Below are 24066 nucleotides of genomic sequence, written 5' to 3' on the forward strand. Positions count from 1 at the left end.
ATATTTTAGAAGAAAAATACAATTTTATATGACCGGAAAAGTTGCATAGTTATAAAGAAGAAGCTTTAGAATGGTGCATGGCCGGTGATGAACTAGGCTAAAGGAAGAAGTAGTAGGCTAGTAGTAGTAGTAGTAGTAGAAGAAGAAGAAGAAGCAGAAGCAGAAGCAGAAGAAGAAGAAAACAATGCACACATTTCATTGTATAGAATGAAATCAAGGAAAACGCTCATTTGGCTTAATTTCGAGCAATAAGACGGATAAATAGGTAACCTAGAGCAGGTATAATTCACACAGCCGATTTAACGATGACGTAAGAGTTCCCAACAGCAACCTGGGGCTGCCTCTGGGTGACGTCAGCGACTAAACAACAACAAAATAAATATCAGCTGGCAGTGCGCGTGAGGAGCGGGGAGCGGGCTCGCGAATCGTCTGCTATGGCTAATCAGAGTGGATGCGTGGATGCTTCAGAGGTGGAGCCGGTGGGCAAGAGCGCCGACTGCGAGACTTCTTCCAGACCACTCAACTCAGGTGGAAGAGAGATGGCGGTGAAAGAGGAAGAGCAACCTACCGGAGTCCGACACCCTGCAGGCAATTATGCGTGTCGAATATCAAAGCTGATTAACTGGAAAAGACCATTATGGACTTCCGCTTTCTTCGTAACTACAAATATAGCGTTTTGGTGAGACACATGACGCAGCGTATTTTGCTTATTCACACATACGCTATTATTATTATTATATCACTTGAATGCAGAATGCATGCATGCATGCAAATATCGCATATTCTCATTTAAGACAGCATGATATTGGAGTCAAAAATATATAGGCCTATATGTTGCATTAATAATTATGGGTCAGTCTTTATCTCTTCCCAATGCACTACATTAAATCGAATTAAATCAGCAGGCCTAACAATGTTTTTGCTTAAGGCATTCTCCCTTGACCAGCTTCTCTGTATCTGTGTTAGCAATGAACGTGGCTACAGTTGCATTGCTATACTGTAGGTGCCCGTATTTCAGGCATATCTTTTGTGCAATTGTTTACTTTGCATAACATAAATAAATAGTTGAAGACAAACTTGTAAATTTTCTATTCAAAATTGTATTTGCATTTCCCTGCATGCACAAAATCTGTAAATGTATGCTTACATCAGATTTAAAGAAATCTTGTTGTTGAAAGTGGATAAATAGCCTAGTGTATTTGGGTTAATATGACTTAAGTAGTAATTTGGTGTTCCTTTTTTTAAAAGTATGATGACAAATATTAGATGTAGATAATCTCACGGCATTTATCTTAAAAAAAACAAGCATTATACACATACGTGATAGATATCTGTTGACTTTAGCAGTGCAGGTGTTTATATGTTTATTTTTCCATGCAGGTTTGTTTCCCTCAGTCCCTGTCGAATGTTCAGCTTTATCTCCATATGTGTAGCTCTGTTAGTGATGATACAGCTAATGAGAGATGTGGCTCTTTCCAGATCAAGAGGTATGGGTTTGTTTCATCCCATAATGCTCTAACTTGTCACTTTACTCTGAAGCAATATTCGACTGATGTTTATTTTTCCTCTTTATAGGAGCTGCTCTATGGAAGAGTATGACAAGCAGGTAAAGTTAGAGCATGCACACCGAGTTTCAAATTCTGACCTAATATGCACAAGAGTTCAAAGGTTTTGAATGTTTTTGAAAGAAGTCTCCTACACTCACGTGGCTGCCTTTATTTGGTCAAAAATACAGTCAATATAGTTATACAGTTTAATATATACAGTTATATATATTAAATACTAATATATATATACTATATATTCCTGTAAAGGCAAAGCTGAATTGTATGATCAATGTTGAAAACCGTTATATTTATATTCTTCTGGAAACCCTGATACACATTTTCAGGATGTGTTATATGTACAGAATTTCTTTGAACAGAATGTAATTTTGTAACATAAATAACTTGATCAATTTACTGTGTTCTGAATATAAGTAATTCATTTTTTTGGTAACACATTACAATAAGGTTTAATTGGTAAACATTTGTCAACTAGATCAGTTTACATGAACTAATCATGAACTTGTACAGCATTTTTTTTTAAAAATGCCCCTTACTGCTACAGTCCAGCCTGTAACCACTAGAGGGTGTCCTATGACTCTCATTGGCATTATTGATGACATACAGCAATCCATATAGCCTGTCATGTGAGCTTAGAAATGTCATTGATATCCAGCGCTGTTGTGTGATCAAGACTAATGAAGAAATCTAACAAAGTACTCCTGAGGAACGCTCGACACTGTTGACCTTTTTCAATTTGTATATGAGTCAGTTTGAAGAGTGTGCATGTCAACAAACATTATATAATCAATATTTTCATCAAATCTTCGTATGTGAGAACATTGAAAAGTCAGCCTAAATTTGTTAAAGTATTGGATTAGTGGAAGGCTTGATGAATTTATCCAATACTGCTTATCATTGCCCTTTGGCTTTCCATTATTTTAATCTGGGTTGCGCCATGCTGTACTCTGACCGTACTTGCTCTGTCATTGTTTGCATGCTTATGGTGAAAACAAATGCAATGGCACCATTGTGCCCCAGCGGGTTAGATGCCAGTGCAGTAATCATCAGTGTGGTGTTTATGTGCGGCGGGCCTCATTAAAACCTTGAGTACTTGACCAACAGCTGCTGAACTGCCTCAGCTTGTTCATTTCTGCTGGCTGCTGTTGATTTGAGTCCTGTTTCAACAGTTGTCTTCGCCTGGATCTTCACACTGATCTCTATGCCCCCCACCCCCCACCCCCCATTACCTATGGGATCAAAACGCTTTATGCATTTCTGTAAGAATTGATATGATCAATAAGTCATGACAAAATGTTTTTCAATTACTTTAACTCATCAAAAACTTAACCTATTACAAACTCATTAAGTTATGCAACTTGGCAAGATTTAAAAAAAAAAAAAAAGTTAGTTGAAATGAAGGCCATTTGATACTTCAAAATGTAAGGCAGCAATAGGGGGAACATTTTTACACTGATGTATTTTCATAGACGTTAAAGTGTGATTGTATTTTCACATTAAGAGCTTTAAGAAGAGTCTGTTATTTTTGTCTTTTTATATTCCAACAGAAGTTAAGTAATATAAATGTTTTGTTCAGTGGTAGCATATGTCATGTTGTGAAACTTGAGTTTATGTTTCAGCCTGTGCATGGTTGAGTAGAATGACACAGCCATTTGTGCATCCAGGAGTGATCTTGCATTTCCTCACCATTCTTATTGGAAGGAAATTGGAGTGTCCTAACCAATAAGCCAATCACATCACAGTATACTAACTAAAAAAGGGTGTGGTTAGAGACTCAGCTGCCCATTGGAGGAAGACGGTTATGACGTGATTACTGTTATTAGCTGTTTGTTGACCGGTCACGTTGCTTTCATCACAGTCAAATGACCAAATTATAATAAGATAAATAAATAAGTGATATAAATAATAAAAGACTGTTACTATCTTTATATACTGGGGAGACGGGCAAGTTTTTTACACTTTACTCCACTGAATATTTCTCTGAGAATTTTAATTTTTAAATGTCAGTTTCTGTACATATTGTATATCTTGAACTCTTACAAAAAATGTTTTTGAATATATCCACCATTATTTACTAGGAAAAGCTGGCATGGTGGAACACAGCCTATTATAGACTTTTAAGCAACAACAACAAAGTTGTGAAAAGACAAAATGTCTTTTGTCAAAATGTTTTGACAAAATGTCAAAATGTACACAATTGTTCAATAAATGTTTTAAGTCATAAATTGTATACCTTTCAAAACACATGTAAAAAAAAAAAAAAAATCATGACAATTTGCTCCGAATGGACATTTGTGAAAATATAATATACCATTTAAAACCAACAAAAGTGTGACCACCTGCCCCAAATGAATATTTGTGGGAAAATATAATTAATTAATCAATTGTATAACCAGTATATAGTATTTACATAACATATAGTTCTATATTAATTTGCAATATAATTAATTCATAAATAAGATTATCATAAATCAATGGGAAGAACATATAGTTTTTGTGACGTCTTTCCAGTAAAAATGATACCCATGGCATGTACCAGTATGGAGATGATTTTTCAGAGTCATTCAAAATACTCTTTAGAATGTCTCATTCTGTGAAAAGGGGGTATTAAGGGGGTATTATGTTTGTACGTGTGTGTGTGTGTGTTCATGCCCCAGCGTTGTCTGTATGATGCCTGCTTGTGGAATGCTATGTGACTCTGGTATTTTTAGACCTGACTGGTTGAAATAGTGAAGCTCAGGCCTTGATCAACATAAACACTAGCTTGTGTGGCTTCATGCGACACTTCATTTGTGACTCTGTCTGAACTCTGGAACTTATCACTGACACACTCACCTTCTAACTTACCTTCTGAAGGCTTTTCATGTTGAAATCTAGAGCTTTTGAGATGACCGCTGAAGATCATGGATCAGCACTGAGGTAAAAAAAAACTGTATTGAAGAAACTGGTACAAACTAGACAGAGTGGTTGTTAACTTTGAATATGAAGCATTAGTGTTATGTGCATTAGACTTGGCTAGTCTTGTATATCTCTGATAACTTAGTGTTATAATATCAAGTAATACTTGTCTTTGAAGAACCTTGCTTAAATCTTACTTACATCACACTTGGTTGTCATGTTTCTGATATGAGCTTCTTCAGAATTTTTATAAATGTCAGTCATCATGTATCAGATGCATCAGGGGTTGTGCGGTCTCCATGGCCTTTTATTTTGGAACATTTGCTAGGGGGAATTTCATGTTGATTGTTACAAGGACTGCAGAGGGATTGATACGTGCATGTATGCCACACAGCAATGGAACCTGTCAGTCATGTGTGATAAGGTTTAAGTTGACAGACTCACAGACAGGCTTATTAGCATTGTTAAAATACTGCAGTTGGCAATGCCTGTGTTTCTGCTGCCCTTATTTTACAAATTAAGAGACACTGGATTTTAACTGCCATTCCTCAGCTGTTTGTTTTGGGCTATTTTAGTGCCCTGTCACTGGGCCTTTTTGAGTGTCAGACAAGTAGCTTTCTGTGTTGTTTTAGCGATTAGCATGGGAGTCAGTTAGTCCAGCGGTTTGGTTTTCAGAATCCAGAGTCACCTGTTGTTGGCATTTAGAGGCTTTTCTACAGATTGTCTTTGGTTTTAATAGATTTAAGACTTGCTTGAGACAGCAAGTGTTAACTTTTTTTGGTTTTCACAGTAATAGCAGCCTATTTAGCAGCGTATTTACCAGTGGCAAACATGCCATGCGATTTAAAATAGTGTTAACTGTCAAACACCCCATGCCGTCAATCAACAACCAGATTTCTCGAAAGATGTAACAGATGTTATCTTATGAAACGTCTTCACACTTTTATAAGTGTCATGTGAGTATTAGACCTCATTGATCGCTACTTATCAGCTCTGGTCTGGGTTGGGCAAGCCTGAGCTGCGCTTTCTCTGGCACATTGGTTTGTATCTGCCACATGGTCGATGGTGAAATGCTAATGTGAGCTCTGTTGCCTCATAGTCACATGCACCCCATGCGCCCTGTTTAATAGGAAACCTCCGGTGGGGAAACATGTCTCCGCAATGTTGGAGGTGACAGGTTAATGACCTTTTGGAGGAAACACAGCTCGAGCTGATCTGTAGGAGGCAGCCTAATTGCTTAGGTTAGCAAAATATAGCATATTTTTGCTAACATTTGGGGTCGATCAGTTTAAAAAGTTTTGACACATTTACCTACTCTAGGTGGTGTTGTTTGGTTTGTTTTGGTCATGGGAAATGAGCATCAGCTGTCAGGGGACAAAAGTAAGGGCACATAACCAGAGATTAAAGGCATTAAAGGGGTCATGGGATGCAAGATTTACTTTTATAAGATTTACTTTTATATGTTTGCATATAAATGTGTCTTTGCCGTGTGTGGAGTCTGTGGACACAACCACCCTACAATGGAAAAAATCCATTCACTCCTTTTTTTTTTTATCCGTAAAAAGCCTAAATACTTGGAAATAGGCTCATTTTACAACTCCCCCAGAGTAACCAGACAGTTTCTGGTCTCATTGACTTCCATAGTAGGAAAAAAATATATACTATGGAAGTCAATGAAACCAGAAACTGTCTGGTTACTGATATTGCGTTGGATGTAGACGAAATGTCAAAAGCGTCAGCATATGATGCCTTGGGATGAGAATGGGCTGAAACAGAGAACGGGCTGATATAACATCAAATGTGATTTAATGTCATCAAAGAGTCTAACTTTGACCCCAGAAGACTCAAAGAATCATCAATGTGTAAATAGTCATTTTTATGTGATTAAATATATGTTTGTTAATGTAAGCTGTCAGTTAAGGACCCATGTAATCATATATATTTTTAGAATATCCGAATCTATGAATGGCAACGTGAGGTGAACCCTCAAATACACAAAGCATTTCGATGTGCAATAATTTTCTTATATATAAATCAGTTTTTTTCAGGTTTTCATCTCATGAACCTATTTTGGTAGATAGTGAGAAGAAGTCTGCAATCATCACTCAGACTGTGAACTATTTCAAACATGCAGCGTTCACTCCAATAGTGTTAGATTTTGTCTTCAAAAGCATACGCACTGAATAGCTAATGTAATCGGTTGATTAAAGACCTGATTTTGTAAAATTCAGACTTGGACTGTGTGGAAAAATGTATTTATGTCAAAACTTGTCGCATTTATATGTTCAGATTGTGCAGCATCACACATTTTTCATCTGATTGACATGACTAAGCCTTAAGAAATATAAATTATTTAAACTATTTAATGAATGAATGAATTATGAAGTGCTTTGTTCAGAAAGGGTCAGTCTATACTTTTGGTTGAGCATGAATGATCATCTATGTTACTGGTCTTTTAATTGTAGCTGGGAGGTCATTGATTCTGTCCAGGAGGGCAAGTCTGGATCTGAATCTCCTTTTACAGACTTCTGGACAAGCCTCAAGCTGTTCATTGAGGAGACTTCCTCTTTTAAGCAGCAGAATCCAGGCAAGGTATGGATGGATTTGAGTAGTTGACGCATAACACATTCTTTTTTGACACCCACATCAAGATTGTATCAATGTGTAAGGAAAACTGTATCTTGGGTATCATGTAACAAGTCTCAGTTTCTTCTAATTATTTTCCCAATTTTGCCTTAATTTCTTTATTTTAATGGTAATAATAATAATTAATATTAATCAGTATTAATCAATAATAATATTATGATTTATATACAATTTCATATGATTTAATTAATATTTATATATTCACTCAGAAAAAAAAGGTTTCAAAAGCTGTAACTGCTACTTGGTCAGTACCCTGTACTGGTTCCAATATGTACCATTTAGGTACTAATATGCACTCTTTGTGTACAAAGGGTACCGCCCCAGTGACAGCTTTTGCAACTGTCATTTAATAAAAAAAATAATACTTACATTTTTCAAAGTATTCCATGTAGTATGTTGTGTAGTATTTCCATACAGTACATATTTCATGCTTATCCATTTGCAATGAACTGAGACATTGTGAATTTGTGTGTCATTGCAGTTCTGTCTGCTGGTGTGCAGTATGTGTTCTTTTCTGGCAATACTTGGACGTTACATTCCAGGGGTTGTTATTTCATACATCTTAGGTAAGTGGTCATTTAGAGCTGCCTATACTGTACACAAAAAAAGACAACCAATAGTTTTTTGTCCTACCTTTAATTTAAGTTTATGTTCAAGTGATTGTAAGCATGCGTCATGGCTAAGTAGAGCGGCCCCTATCCTGGATATACCTCCAGCACACCCGAGAACATCCGACAGTCTGTTTGTCATGTGATAGTGGATTCCTAGTAATGGAACCAGGACGAGATTCTCTCTCAGTTTCTGGTTTCTCTTTCTTCCTAGCAGTCAGCAGGTTCATAAACACTGGTAAGTGTGACACCTACATTAATAGTTTGTACATCTGTTTACTGCAGTGCTGGGCATTTTTCTCTGGCCTTTGATGTCGTCACATGAGTTTGGGATGTGGTTGGAACCAGTTCTGCAGAAACTGGACTTTGGAGTGGGCGAGTTCATTCAGAAAATTAAGGAGAATCATGGTTAGTCTCAAATACATTCACACACAAAATGTCTTTACATATCTGAATTTTACGTTATTTCCAGTAGAGATCGTCACCATATGCTGCCTCACAGGCATCTTAACTAGACTTTGCTTTACTAAAAACCAATGAGCCATGTAGGCGGGATCCTAAACTTCATGGAAACTGTTATTACTGCTATATGGAAACTCATAAGTAACCGATATGGATCGATTTGGAGCATCTCCTTGCACCACAAATATAGTTCAATGGAGTTTGGCATTTGCATGTTGCTAAGCTAACAGAGCGTTACACTAATAAACATATAAAACATAGCACAATATGTTTGTTTTTTCAACTACACAGGAGTATTTTTTTATTCTTTTCTGTTCAAATGAAATATTTATTTCAAGTAGTGCTGTGAAATGGATTATATACATATCAATATATCTATATACTGTATATATATACACTCAACTAAAGGATTTTTAGGAACACCTGTTGTAGGGCATTTGCTTCAATGCATTTAGGGGTGTGGTCCTGGTCAAGACAATCTCCTGAACTCCAAACTGAATGTCAGAATGGGAAAGAAAGGTGATTTAAGCAATTTTGAGGATGGCATGGTTGTTGTTACCAGACGGGCCGGTCTGAGTATTTCACAATCTGCTCGGTTACTGGGATTTTCACACACAACCATTTCTAGGGTTTACAAAGAATGGTGTGAAAAGGGAAAAACACCCAGTATGTGGCAGTCCTGTGGGCGAAAATGCCTTGTTGATGCTAGAGGTCAGAGGAGAATGGGCCAACGGCCAACTGATTCAAGCTTATAGAAGAGCAACTTTGACTGAAATAACCACTCGTTTTTGTGAAGCCTCAACACGCACAACCTAGAGGCGGATGGGCTACAACAGTAGAAGACCCCACCGGGTACCACTCATCTCCACTACAAATAGGAAAAGAGGCAACAATTTGCAAGAGCTCACCAAAGTTGGACAGTTAAAGACTGGAAAAATGTTGCCTGATCTGATGAGTCTCAATTTCTCTTGAGACATTCAGACGGGTAGAGTTTGAATTTGGCGTTTACAGAATGAGAACCTGGATCCATCATGTCACAAACCTTGAATCATTTCAAATTGGTTTCTTGAACATGACAATGAGTTCACTGAACTAAAATGGATCTCAACCCAATAGAGCATCTTTGGGATGTGGTAGAACGGGAGCTTCGTGTCCTGGATGTGAATCCCACAAATCTCCATCAACTGCAAGATGCTATCCTATCAATATGGGCCAACATTTTTAAAGAATGCTTTCAGCACCTTGTTGAATCAATGCCGTGTAGAATTAACGCAGTTCTGAAGACGAAAGGGGGTCAAACACAGTATTAGTAGGGTGTTCCTAATAATCCTTTAGGTGTATATATATATGTGTATATATATATATATATATATATATATATATATATATACACACACACACACACACACACACACACTCATGTGTGTATATATATATAGTATATTGACAAACTTTTATGTGGTAAATCGTGATTAATCATGATTAATTTAAAGTCATTTCTGAATTGCATTCATCATATTATTTCCCTTCTCCAGAGAAAAGGATACTCCAGTCACAAGCCGAGAGAGAGAACATTGAAGCAGATCTGTCCGCACTTTTCCCCAAGGTCACACCTATGCTTATCATGTGCCACTGAACACTCTGAGAGTTTCATGATATGGCAATATTATAATATACATAATTATGTACATTTCCTGTTTATGTGTGAGCTGATATTGAGAGATCTATTACAGATGGACTCCACTGTGTGCAAAGAGCTGTCTATATCAGACACAGAGGTCTCTGAAGTAACGTGGACAGACAATGGCACTTTCAACCTTTCAGAGGGAAACACACCTCAGACAGAGAACTCTGAGGGTAAGCTCTCTTATCTTTTACAGAAATGTATGAAGTAAGGAATAATTGACGACTGGCCATCATATTATTAGAAAAATAATGCACACCCAATGTGATGATGCGGCGTGAAGCGTAGTGGCCGTTACACCTCGGGTGTGCACCCGGACCTACGGTTACTACTCCCTCGAAACATTGTTCAGATTATGTATTTCAAGACATTTGTCTTAAAAACGGGTCTGGAAGAAGGCTCTGTTGCCGAAACGCATAGATCTCCTTTTAACTGGTTTTAATGATTTAGCCCAGTTCATTAAAGGCTGTTAACTTTACCACGTGAATGCCTTGGAGTATTTCGTCTACATAATTAGATGTTTACTTCCAGTTCATCCAATGACCACCAGTGGTTATGTAAAGGTACCCGTATTGCACTCTCTGCTTCTGTTTTCTGAAAAAAACCAATACATTATATTTCAAAATATAATACAATACAGTTATTTTAATTTATTAAATTATTAATAAATTATTATTAATAAAATGTAAGCCAGACCTCTTGTTTAGAAAGTCATTATTCATGTGTTATAGCTGTTTTTTTAAAGGATTATCTATTATATTCTTCTAATGAAATTATATGTCTAGAACAACATATAATTTTTAATAGAATCACATTTAACTATGTTTTTGAGATGTTGAATAGCCTTGAGTTTTTAAAAATGTGATTGTTTTTCTATATTATTTATTTGCTGTATTTCATTCAGACTCAGACCCGCGAAGTGACGAGGAAGTCTTCGCCGGTGGACTACCAGAGTTTCCCTCCATGGACAATGGCGTAGTGACAAACGGAGAGGACGATGAAGACCTGAGCATTGGAATGCCCACCCCTCCAGCCCATCCCAGCAGGGTTGGGTCCACACAGTCAGAGGAAGAACCTGTGGTCCAGGCCCTGGAGGTTGTGCAGAGGCTGGCAGGAGAGGTAATTACGGCAGCTGTCACAGCGGCCATGCAGGAACGCCTGGAGGCGGCGGTAGCGCCTGCGCTGGTCCAGGCCCTGGAGGAGGAGTCAGACAGCGAGGCAGAGGACTTTGAGTTGTTGGACCAATCAGAGCTGGAACAGCTGGAAGGTGAACTGGGGCTGGACCAGGCGAGCCGTGCAGATCCGTCTAAACCTAGCCAACCTTCTTCAGGCTTACTGTCCAAACTTCTGGGGCGCCACTGATCTTATTCAGAGGGGCGTCCGCTTCCCTCTGTGATGGGATGTGGGTGGGAGGATAAATGTCAGGTTTACAGGGCAAGGTCCAGAGTAAAAACAAAGTCAATCTTTGGAAGGGAGGTTAATTGTGTATTTCACGGGGAATGCAATAGTGGCTGGTTTTGGCATAGCTCCATCTCAGTTGGTCATTTGAGGAAATTATTTTCACAATGTTTCCTGTCAACTTCCAACCCGCCAATGACCAGAGGGTTATGGACCAGAGTAATGTCATTAGTTTAGCTGTTAAAAGGCTGGCAGATGCAGGATACTCCATATTTTGCTGCCAAATATTTGTCTCTATTCAACTTAAAACGCTTCATGGCCAAAAAGAAAGGGTCTCCCACTAACTGACAATCAGGACAGCCCTTAAATGACAGAAACACCTTGAAGTGAAGTACACATCTGGTGAATATGTATTTGAAATCTTTTGTTTTCTAATTTTCTTTTTTTTATTGTATTTTTTTATGAAGGATTTTTGAAAAGCCGGTGGTCTTAGTGAAATCCTTTGCATGGATTGGATAATCATGTTTGTTTCGATTTGCACCTTTTTTAGAGTGAACCAACTAGGCACTAGAGCAGATAGTCATCAAAGTTGAACAGATTATGTTTTATATTCATATAAACATTCATCAAATACTGCTTAAAGAGATGGTTTACCTAAAAATTAGTATTCTGCCATCAGTGGTGTTTAATATTGTTTTGGACCCCTTTGACTTTCATTTTATAGATCAAATCAAAACATTCTTCAAAATATCTTCTTTTGTGTTCCACAAAGAGGTTTAGAATGACATGAGGGTGAGTAAATAAGGATAATTTTTGGGTGAACTGTCTCTTTAATATACACAAATAACCTTAACATTCATTTTCAGTCAAAATTAACATGGAAAATGTATTTAATCCCAAAGAACATTGTAGAGAGAAGACAATAGCACTTTTAGTCAATCATACAAATCAAATTGTCTCTTTGAGGATCATTATTTGTTTTTTCTGTGATAAGAAAGTTGTCTTTTGTCAATTTACCCATTATTCATAATTGCCTTTACATCAATGTAAGTACAGAGACACATATAACCAAGACTGTTTCTGTTCACAGTGTGGTGCTTGGTGTGTATCTAAATTTAGTGTTTCTAACAAACTACTGATGTATTATGAGTTTTGTTTTGAGATGTATCAACCGCTTTCTATAGTAACGTAGCTTAATATGAATTTCTAGCCACTCACTATGACTGCTATCCTAAAATGACTCTAATCAGGTGTCAGTTTGATCATTTTTTAAAATTTAAATATATTATTTATACCTATATATCTCTACTAGATAGCTGCCACGCACATATGATCGCCTTATATGCCTGTGCAAGTTTGTCTGTCAGAGCGGAAGAGAATAATCAAAATATAGATAGAAACAATCTCAAGAATGTAATTAAAACCATATGAATCAAAGATATGGGTTTCTCTCTTTTTTTCTGAATGAGGTGGAGTGAAAAACATCCGACGTGACTTCAAAACATAAAGGGGGTGCGAATTTCACATTAAAAACCGGGGACTTTTCCCCCTTTATATATATTTTTGGAAAATCTATAATTATGTTAATTAAATGACAATAATAAACACTAATGAGCTCAGACTTTTGTACCTCAGTGTATAGGTTATTGTCACCAAATGCATGATTAACCAGATAATAACTGTATTCTCTCTGGTATTTTCAATGTTTGCAGGTTTACCAGGTAAAGGGGAGGCACTGTCCTCTTCATAAAAATGACACCATGTGATTTACTCATACTCCACCTGTAAAGCACGCCATCCATACATCACCCTTTCCTCAAGTCGGCAGTACAAAATAATGTAATGTTTCAATGATTTATGCTTGGTAACTAACATCATGTGGGATTTTATAATGAGCTGTATACGCTACAAACAGCACAAAAATGAAAGCATTTCATGATTAAAGCAGATAAAAAGAACAACACCAATGTTTTCAATTGCATTCATGATTTAGAGTAAACTAACACATTGTCTGACTGCAATATGAGTGACTGTATGGTTATAGCTAAACATACTGAAACGATTAAAAAGAACCTCTTCCATAATTTTGCGTCTGGTGGTCCTTTAAAGGTTCAGGCCCAGCAGGAGATGTTTTTTACTACCGCTGCATTTCTTTATGAAGTGAGTAGCTTAATGTGGTGTGATTTGTGTCTTAGGGCCAAAATAATAGTCAAACAAGCCACAAAAAGTCGCTACACACATTCATTTATTCTAAATGTAAGAAAGAGAAACAACAAAAGACTGCACAGAGAGGCCTACTTTTCTTATCACAATATCTAAATCTATACAGATAAGTTGCACAAACAGATTATTTGAATCGATTTAAATCGATAAATATAGCAGTATGTAATGAAATTTGAAAAGTGGTTTACAATATGAAATTATACATGGCACATTCCTGGTGTGTAAATTAAATGGTGCCATCCAATATTTGGCTGTTTGTTACTTTTCTTTTTCATGAAAACAAGCTTGAATTCTTCCGAGTAAGGTCTGTAGTTTTTCATAAAATGCTGTTTACAAATCGTGTTGCTGGCTTGGGAAATGCAAGGCAGAAATATAGTTATTTTACATATGGCTACATCTCAGTCAGAGAAACAACATGCATTTCCTCACATTGACTGCAGACATGAAACTGCCCACTGTTTTCAACAAGATATCTATTGTTTTAGCATGTGAATTTGAGCTTGAAAAGTGTGTTTGTGATATGTTTTTTTTTCTTCTTCAAATAAATGCTATATAATGCAATGATGCATTGTGCATTTTTAGGAGTGACTTGTATAGCTAAATGCTTTTGGGAGCCATTATGTGTAGAGGGGAAGGAATAGTGCTCTGGCCTTTAACCCTTGTGCTGCATTGGGGACATTTTTGGTCTTTTGCAGTATAATTTCTTTGACCATTTTGGCAAGCAAATGGTATGTAATTTGGCAAAATTGTGACTTTTTGGATAAATGTAAACAGTTTGATCCCATTTTGTAAAATATGTATAACACACACTGTGTAGATCAAATAGAAACACTCAGCATAATGACCAAAAATGGCCCATTGAAACCCATTAAAACATTGTTTAAAGCATTAATACATGAATCATGATTTATGTTGAAACATCCTTTCATTTTGAAGCAAAAGCATTATATTTGCATTATATAGTTTATTCCACCAGATGACGTCACTACATACTGTACATAGGTATTCCCTATGGGTGGAAATGCACGTTATTTTCCTGGCTTCCACTAGGGGCACTACTAACTGTTTTATGAAGCATTTTCAATGGCTCAATGATCTAAAATGATGTTTCTGAGTATGTGTGGATGCCTGAGAGCAATGTGTGTCTGCGTTGACAAAAGTGTGTTTGTGTGTGTAGGGCCTAAATAAAATACATGATGTTTAGGCGAGTGACAAATAACAATATCCTGAAGGTCATATTTTACCCTTTCTGTCTACTCTCTCTCTCTCCCTCTCTCTCTCTCTCTCTGTGTGTGTGTCAGTGGTGTAGGATGTGTGTGTAGGGTTGTGTGTGTTTGTGCATTTATCAAGAGAATGTGCTTTTCACTGCATTGTTTTCTTTCGGTTTGATTTACACATTTTTTTACCGACAGACATGAACCTTTGACACAGCTTTGTTTTTTTTTAGCAGTCTATGTCTAAGTTAATTGATAATTTCTGACATGCGGAGAGTCACAAACACAGCCATGCAGTCAGTCCTTAGACAATAATAACACCTTTCATCTTGCAGCAACACAAATATGTAGCCGCGAGGGATCCAAAACAAAGTCTGCCTTTCATACAAGTGCAGTTGATGCAAAAGTTATAAAGCTATGCATATCTTTGGTGTAGCAATTTTAAACTCGACAAGATGAAGAAAAGCTAGTGGATGTGCAGACATCCATGACAAGAGGGGGTGGGGGGGTGTTGCAGTTTCTGCTCTAACATAAAAAAAGAAAAATCTCCACCACCTGCTCAAAATGTGGCATTTACATCTGTAAGGAGCATGCATTGCAATTCGGCAGCTCCTTCAAATTAGCAGAAGAATGACCCCAAGAATGAGTCCCTTTCGATCGGCCATGGGCGACGGAGGCCATCGCCCCATCCCTTAGGATCGACTGACCCATGTTCAACTGCTGTTCACATGGAACCCTTCTCCAGTTCGGCCTTCAAAGCTCTCATTTGAATATTTGCAACCAACAAAATCTGCACGCGTAGCCAGTAGCCAGCCTCCTTCTGCCTTCGACATATGGGCCCGACGCTCCAGCGCCATCCATTTGTTGCACATTTTTTGTTACCATTTGTGAGTTGTTACACACTCCTTAGTGGATTCCATGGCCACCGTCCTGCTGTCTATATCTACCAACACCTTTTCTGGGGTCTGATGAGTGTCGGCATCGGGCGCCTTAACTCGGTATTCGGTTCATCCCGCAGTGCCAGTCCTGCTTACCAAAAGCGGCCCATTGGGCGTCTCGCATTCCACACCTGGCTCCACCGGAAGCCACCAAGCTGGGCTTCAAGTTCTTACCCATTTAAAGTTTGAGAATAGGTTGAGATCGTTTTGGCCCCAAGGCCTCTAGTCACTCGCGTTACCGGAACTGTGTGGTGAGCGGCAGCTATCCTGAGGGAAACTTCGGAGGGAACCAGGTTTGATTAGTCTTTAGCCCCATACCCAGGTCGGATGACCGATTTGTACATCAGGACCGCTGCGGGCTTCCATCAGAGTTTCTTTTGGCTTTGCCTTGCCCAGGCATAGTTCACCATCTTTCGGGTACCATCGCACACGCTCTCGCTCCACCTCCCCGACGGACCGGGTGAGATGGGCCGGTGGTGTGCTGACCACCTTGACCTATCATGCCACACATCATGTCAAGTCCTGTCAGAAAAACATATTCCACTAAAGTTTGTGAAATCATTTGATGTTCAAAATTTTGTAGATATTGGTAGTTAATGACAGCAAAGGGCAAGTTTTTTTTGTGTGTGTTCTAAGTGATTTTAAAGTCTTCTCTGTGGCGCCAGCTGTTCTAAAATTCTGAGCGCACGTCGCATTCTTCTACATGTTGTATGTTGAAATTATGAGGCCATATCATGTTTGTGTGCTCAGCTGCTTCCAGGTTGGATTGCAGGTTTATGTGCTATGTAAAACACCTGTTTTCAGCAAGCCTGAAGTTTAATTATATGTGTAACTGGACGTGCTGATCCGGCTGTCCCTTCATCGTGATAAATGGATCTTAGTGGACAGCATTCAACATCCAATCGCATTATTCGCATATACTGTACAGTATATTATACAGAGTTGTCATTTCTGAGTCAAAAGCAGCCACATTTTTGTGCTGTTTTGAAGGAATCACCTGCAATGTTATATGACAGGCCATAATTCTGATCTATGATGTTCTGGTCATAAAAAGCAGTAATCTCTGATCTTTTATAGCTTTCTTTAACCTTGTGGCCTTCAGTTGCCATTGGTTTCTTATGACAGTGGTTGACACTTTCTGCTTTTCCTGAGGAATCTTCAGTGAGTGTGAAGAAACTGCCAGATAACACCTTCAAAAAGCTGCTGACAGGAATCCGCTTGTTGGGGAGAGTTTAATTTTTTTTTTAAACAACAAAGGGCTGTTTTTTAATAGCTTACATTACACAGTTTCTACTTCACCATGAACATCTCGACTTAAGTCTTCATTCCACCTGAATGAGGTAGATGATGCAGGCGATTTAACAATATTGTGTACATCGTTCTATAAAAATAAAATGCAAAAAAAAATAATTAATGTATGTTCAGAAGAAATTCTTATTCTAAACTCACCCATACATATTTTTGCATGTGGTGAAAAAGTTTTATGGTGACAAAATTGCTAATGTGATAAACATGTCTTATAATCGATTCTCATTGTAATGCACTACAAAATAAAACAAAACCCATGAAAACAATTAAGTAGAATTTGCATATTCTGCCGATTTCTAGTCCACAAAATGTATTTTTGTTGTTGTAACATTAGCAACAGGTTAGTCATATTAAATAATATTTTTGCCAAGAACAAAACTAATTTAGATGTTACCATAACATATAAACTGATCTTATCTACACAAACTGGTTATGTACGTAAAAATAAATATGCTTTATCTAATCAAAAAAAAAAAAAAAAAAAAAAAAAAATCGTGGCAACAGATTACAAGCAATAATATTAATTAAATCTAACAAATTAGAATTGAGTAATAATTAATCAAATTAATTCCTTAAAAGTTAACCATTTAAAATGACTAAAACTTACAACAACAACCAAAAAAAAAAACATAAACTGAAGTCACCATTATGGTGATCGGTGTGGCTTTCTCCTTCAGTGATTCTGCATGTTAACATCAGGTGTCTTCAATGTTGGCAATATAAAATAAAGAGTTCTTAATTAATCTTTGACGTCTGTCTGTTAGTGATATATTTTTCTTAAATATTTTTGGTGTTAACTTTACTCATTTTAAATGGTTAACCTTTAAGGAGTAATTTGATTAATTATTACTCAATTCTAATTTGTTAAATTTAATTAATAATATTGCTTGTAATCTGTTGCCACAAGTCTATTAATTAGATAAAGCATATTCATTTTTACAGTGTATATGGCAGAATGGGGAAAAAATCTAGGTTCGTGTGTGTGTGTGTGTTTTTTTTTTTTCTCGATTTTTTTTTCCATGTCTGTCTCTGGAAAATGTGGCACCTCATTCATCAATCAGTAAAAAAGGTATATCCTTGATTATTTCTGCATCCCTCCGGCTCTTTCTTCCAAGCTGGATCTTGCTGTTTTTCTTAATTACAGGACTCTCATTGGTCAATGAGCTGATTTTGCAAGAGCCAATCCCAATAAGGCTAACAGCAAGCTCCTGACATGCCCTTTTGTTCTTAATGATCATGGAGCTGCTTAAAAACGTAGCCATCCACCACAGAGGGCTTGAAGGGGAGTGCAAGGGGTTTGCGTGAAGAGCTCAGTCCGCCCCTTCAGAGCCCACCAGCAGTTTATAAGTATTTTCAAACATTTCTTCTGGAACAGGTAAGTGCTTTTGACAAGTTCCTTTTTCTCATGCAGTTGCTGATAGTGAGAGTTTCCAAAATACTCTTATTAAATTAATGTTAGTACGAGACCACTGAAATTAGATGTTTTGCTGGAGGATTGTCATATCTGTTTTACTGATATGAAGATTTATATTTAAAATAATTATATCTGGTCATATTAAAGAAATCATGCATGTTTTAAAAGTTAAAATAGTTAAATAGTGTGTCATTTAAGAATAAACTCTTGAAAAACCCTGTCTTGCTCTACTTTGAATGTTCCTGGTCACTCTCTCAAGTGATAATTTGTGTTTTCAGTACTCAATAATCAAGAAAAATGGCCAGACTTACGCTATCTGCTATGATCTGTGGAATGGCTCTTGCAACTGTATTTATGTCAGGTGAGAATCCATGTTGATCAAAATAAAAATATTCTGTTATCCTTAATATTTTGCACAGTTAAATGTCAGCTCACGTCTGACATAATGATGTCAAAACGTAAATCACTGTAGCATTAGAAAGCATGAACCAAATGAATAAGAAAGCTCTGAAACAAAACGGTTACTGTAATAAAGTATTTTGCAAGCATAATTTCTAAGAAAACAAATGATCATTGTGTATTGTTACTCCTTTTGTAAACACTTTTGTGAAGGCAACCGTTTCCATAGAGAAAAAGGCTGGCCTTGCAATTATCAGCCAACTGTACTTTTTTCCATGAGCTATAAAAATCTTAAGAGACCAACTCAAGGTGCAGATATATGCCACAAATGTTGCACGTACAGAACATTTTACATCCTTCATTTTATTTTACAGCTATGGTAATTATAGCAGCAGCCTCTGGTCTGGTTCCCCAATCCCTTTGTAGTTTAACAGGTACACTTGCAGGGGGTCCCGGAAGTTTAAGCCCCGTTTTAAAGCACTTAGTGCTCTCAGAGAGCCAAGACAGAGCAGTAATCACTAGAATAAGACAAATCCTCACTGACGGGAAAAGTGCCTGCTGTGCACCTACAGGAGCATATTAGTCAGTTATCGGTTGGCATTTTCCTTATTTTCAGAAGTGTGACGTTGGTTTCATATTAGTTCAATTCTGTTTTTTTTCTTCTTTTCTTTTGCAATGTGTGACAGACTCTCTGAATGCTGGTCCTGTAGGGCAGAATAAAGAGGGTGAGTTTTTTTTTTATCAGCTGTGTTTATGGCAGCGATATCAATACTCTAATGTGAGATAAAGCTATTAAACATTATTACATTTGTACACTTAAATTGGCATTGTTTCAGTGTTTTATAGCTTTTCTTCATCTTGGCTCTAAAATAGAACATCCTTCTTCTAAATTGATATAATTGTTAATCTTAACACATGGATGTGATACACTGGCAAAGTATAGAATCAAAGGAATCTTAATATTGAAATCAAATCACCACAATGAATTTTCCTCTCTTTCACATTAATACTTCTCGTACACTGTGAGTCAAAAGGTTTTTCTGCTCATTATTTATAAATAGTGAAGTCATCAAAACTATAAAATAACAAAAATGGAATTATGGGAATTATGTCCAGACATAATATTATGTCTGTCTGTACATACATGTATGAATCTAAACTATCTTATTTGTAAGATATAATGTATAATTCATATTTTTAAGCAAGGACATCAAACATTACAATAAAGACTGAAAATATTAAAAAATATTTTAAATTATTTCTAAACTTTGAAGAATCCTGAAAAAAGAGAGTGACATCACACTGTAAAAAATATTGTTGGTTTAACTTTTAACTTTAAAAATAAGTAACCTGGTTGCCTTAAAATTTTAGGTTCAAGGAGTAGTTGAAGGAGATTGATTTAATCATCAGAAACTCAAAATATTATGTTATCTGAACTACATAAATTATTTAAGTTGATTTGACAAAAGAAAAAATGTTGTGATTACAAATCATGATTTACAGTGCAGCCAAAACAATATTAATCATAATATAACTATAATAATATGACAGGATTCTTTAGCACCAAATCAGCATACACTCTCAGAAAAAAGGGTACAAAAGCTGTCACTGGGGCTGTACCTTTTCAAAAGGTACACTTTTGTACCCAAAGGCTGCATATTGGTACCATAGTGGTGCATATTAGCACCTAAAATGTACATATTAGCACCTAAAATGTACATATTAGGACCTAAAATGTACATATTAGGACCTAAAATGGACATATTAGCTCCTGAAATGGACATATTAGCACCTAAAATGTACATATTAGCTCCTGAAATGGACATTTATAACCTATGTACTTAGCACCTAAAATGTACATATTAGTACCTAAATGTACATATTAGCACCTAAAATGTATGTACATATTAGGACCTAAAATTGACATATTAGCTCCTGAAATGGACATATTAGCACCTAAAATGTATATATCAGCACCTAAAATGTACATATTAACACTTAAAATGTACATCTTAGCACCTAAAATGGACAAAAGCTTACCTTTTGAAAAGGTACAGCCCCAGTGACAGCTTTTGTACCTTTTTTTCTGAGAGTGTATTTAAATGATTTCTGAAGGATCATGTGACACTAATTTCTGAAGTAATGATGCTGAATTTATTTTATTAGAATAGAAAATAACTCATAATATTTCACAAAATATTACAGTTTTTATGTTTTTAATAGACTTTCAAAAACAATCAAATGTCTTACCAACCCCAAACTTTTTAATGGTAGTGTATGAAAAAAATACGTATGTTGGTGCAATTTCTATTTAAATTCTGTGTTTAAGCCTTTAGTGTTAACGTGTTTAAGACTTTGGATAAAAACAATTTAAAACCACGAGAAAAAGTAAATTTAATCAAGTGTGTAAACTTTTAACTGATAGTTTAAGTTTTTATCGTGCCATTATGCAAAACCAACATTGGTTTTGCCTAAAAATGAAGCACCCATAAAAAGTTTAATCTATAATTCAAAATTGGTATACATGCATAAAAACCCCTTTCATTTACAAATAAACGTCACGACACACACACACACACAACAATAGACATTATATTGAGATTGTATATGTTGAAACTTGCTTTTGTCATGTGCCTTGTTCAATTATAGAGGCCGTTTCTGAGGTGAAGACAGACAGCATGTCATCACTGAAGAAGCTGGTCCGCAACAGGAGGAATGTTGCCTATTACAGAAGCCAGCCTGATTTCTGGGGCTGGTATAAATACTTCATGGAGACCAACAACCAGGAAGGAGTGAGTAACAAAAGAAGAGATTAACAGACATGGTCACAGTCTTTTGGAATATATTTCTTTTTAAAAAGTTTATTGAGAGATGTTTACAGAAAATTGTGACAAGTATAAATCAATAAACCCAATCTTGTTTCTGTGTGATTACCTCTAAAGATCGAGGACATGGATCGCATGTACCGAGTTTACCTGCAAAACAAACACAGAGTAGAAGAGGGCCGCTCTTACAACCATTACCTCACGCACCTGAGCGAAATTTATAAAGCCTGTGCGCTCTCCAACGACCCGGACTGCATTGCAGAATCCACCAGCAAACCCAAAGCCAAGATTGTCATGCCTGTTCCTGTGAGGCAAGCTTCTGTGACGGTGTGCAACCCTTACCTCGACCCATACTGTCTCTATGCCGTTAGGCCAAAAGCTGCAGAAGAGGATCCTTCACCCGCTCCAGCGAAGGTCCCTGCTCCGATTCTGTCCCATCTACTGCCTCTGCCTCTGAAAACCCCATTGGCTCACTACTACGCTCCGGTCCTGGAGCCTTTCCTGTCGGCAGAGCAAAGAGCAGAGCTGTTGCGTATCTGCAACCCTTCGGACACTGAGTGTCTGCAGTACCACCTGCGTGCTGCTTATGGCTACAGGCCCTCGATCGGCCCTCTGCCCTCGTACGCTCACCTTGGATGTGATCCCACCAAAGATCCTTACTGCCAGCCCAAGCTGGTGGCCAGATCCCCCTCAGGTTTGTATCACCTGTACCCCTCCTGTAACCCCGCCACTGACCCCCTTTGCGTCACCAGTGTAGTTGCACCTGCAGCCCAAACTGCAGAGAATTCGGAAACCCCAAAAGAGAAGTTTTGCAATCCTTTGTTTGAAGAGGGCTGCAACCCCCTTACAGCTGCCAAGCTAACTGGACTCAGTGCGCCCGTCTTGGAGTACGCTCCAAAAGATGAGCCTGCGCCTCTCAATCTGGCCTGCGACCCTCGCTACGACCCATATTGTCTAATGGGTGGAGCCGCTGCTCTCAGGAAACCCCCTCCAGTTCTCCCGGAGTTCCAGACTCGTCACCATCTGGGCGTCCGTGGCAAGACCAAGGAAGGTTATGACTGCTACATGTTCTACGATAAGGACTGCACCCCGGTGGACAACCAAGACCTGAGGGCCAGTGCGGCTAGTTCTAAACCATTTTGCCACCCGTACGACCCCAACTGTGGGAGGTTGGCCGCTAATCCGTCCACTCAAGCAGAGGCAGCGAAGACGGTTAAAGATGGCATAATCGAGCCCCATCCGGACTGTGACCCAGAAATCGATTACAACTGCCGCCTGCGCAGGGCAGAATCCAAAGATAAAGAACACAAAGATGAGCCGGCCCAGCAAGAACAAGGTCAAGGCAATCCTCTCCCTGAGTATCCAGTGCCACGATTCGAGGACTTCCTGAGAGGATATATGGGTGGCTACAAGAAATGAGAAGAAAAAATGGAGCAGAACTTACAAAATCATGCTTATGCAAATTTAGCACAAGTTTAGGCCTGTATGCAAAAGAAGCAATTCAGGGTCACTCAAGAATCGTTTTTGCATTGATGTTTTAGAAACTATTGATTAACATTACATTTTCAGTTCTGAAATGTCATGCTGAGAAACAAATTAATAGATTTGAGGGTTTTGTTATTGATAATAGTATGTATTTATGCATTAAATAGTGTAGGATTAGGGTACGTGAATATGACTTCAACACTTAAATCTGTGTTACATTTTCTTTAGTTTTGTTATCAGATCCCTTTTATATATATATTTAATGTAGCTTCAACCACTTTGATGAAAACTATGTCTTTCTCAGCATTTTTATGCTTCATTATTTCAATTAAAAATAAATTACTTGAAATAAAACATTGGTGTTTTTCAATTCTTCTTGGAGTATGCATTAAAAACATATTGTAACATCAGTATACGGCTACAATTAGCAATCTTGCATTCAAAAATTGCATTTGAAAAAAAAGATACTAAGTTCAAGTTAACTGTATGATTTATATAAAAGTCACAACACCTGATATGATATATTGGTACATCTCTTATGACAAAAAATGAATGTATTGAATTGTTAATGTTATTTGAAATATGCCCCTGCAGAATCAACACATGTAAAGATAAAATGTCAGGCTATAAAAAAGGGAGCAAGAAAACAGATGAAAGAGAAAAACTTAAATAAGTAAGTATTACAAGTATACATTATTGCGCTTCAATCTATAGGCCTGCTGTAGACAGCAAAAAAATGTCTTTGTTGAATATAAATGTAGTTCATTGTAAAACCACGATTTAAATCACCCACAACTGCATTTGGTCAAAAGATCCCTCAGGCAAATGAAAAGTGCCAGAGGGATCTTGATGACTGTTTTAAAAGAGCTTAGCATGCCAGCACACTAACTCACACAGCAGTGAACATGTTAAAATATGCATATACTGCAAGTGCACTGCAAATAGATGGAATTACCTAAAAAGGGAACTGATGAAGCACACAAAACATAAAAATACCCT

General features: G+C 37.3%; 2 protein-coding genes across 4 annotated transcripts; both read left to right on the forward strand.

Moving 5' to 3' along the window:
- The first annotated feature begins 336 nt into the window (after window positions 1–336).
- Window positions 337–11367, forward strand: retreg1 (reticulophagy regulator 1). 3 transcript variants are annotated; one of them, XM_089131231.1, is made up of 10 exons: window positions 344–679; window positions 1381–1493; window positions 1579–1606; window positions 4422–4484; window positions 6929–7055; window positions 7591–7675; window positions 8003–8125; window positions 9715–9785; window positions 9913–10036; window positions 10768–11367. In XM_089131231.1, the coding sequence occupies exons 1-10, from the start codon at window positions 435–437 to the stop codon at window positions 11223–11225; spliced, it is 1437 nt and encodes a 478-aa protein (XP_088987357.1). In that variant the 5' UTR covers window positions 344–434; the 3' UTR covers window positions 11226–11367. The 3 variants fall into 3 exon arrangements, with proteins under 3 accessions (XP_039533432.2, XP_088987357.1, XP_088987358.1); XM_089131232.1 differs by having other exon boundaries at window positions 345–679; window positions 1381–1487; window positions 1576–1606; window positions 4443–4484; XM_039677498.2 differs by lacking the exon at window positions 4422–4484 and having other exon boundaries at window positions 337–679; window positions 1381–1487; window positions 1576–1606.
- Window positions 11368–18208: 6841 nt separating this feature from the next.
- On the forward strand, window positions 18209–23121 carry and2 (actinodin2). Its single transcript, XM_039675877.2, has 5 exons — window positions 18209–18319; window positions 18637–18719; window positions 19444–19482; window positions 21407–21549; window positions 21700–23121. The coding sequence occupies exons 2-5, from the start codon at window positions 18656–18658 to the stop codon at window positions 22999–23001; spliced, it is 1548 nt and encodes a 515-aa protein (XP_039531811.2). The 5' UTR covers window positions 18209–18319; window positions 18637–18655; the 3' UTR covers window positions 23002–23121.
- Window positions 23122–24066: the final 945 nt, after the last annotated feature.

Source organism: Pimephales promelas, chromosome 5 (genome assembly GCF_988280905.1).
Source record: "Pimephales promelas chromosome 5, fPimPro1.hap1.1, whole genome shotgun sequence".
In the NCBI taxonomy this organism is placed as follows: domain Eukaryota; kingdom Metazoa; phylum Chordata; class Actinopteri; order Cypriniformes; family Leuciscidae; genus Pimephales; species Pimephales promelas.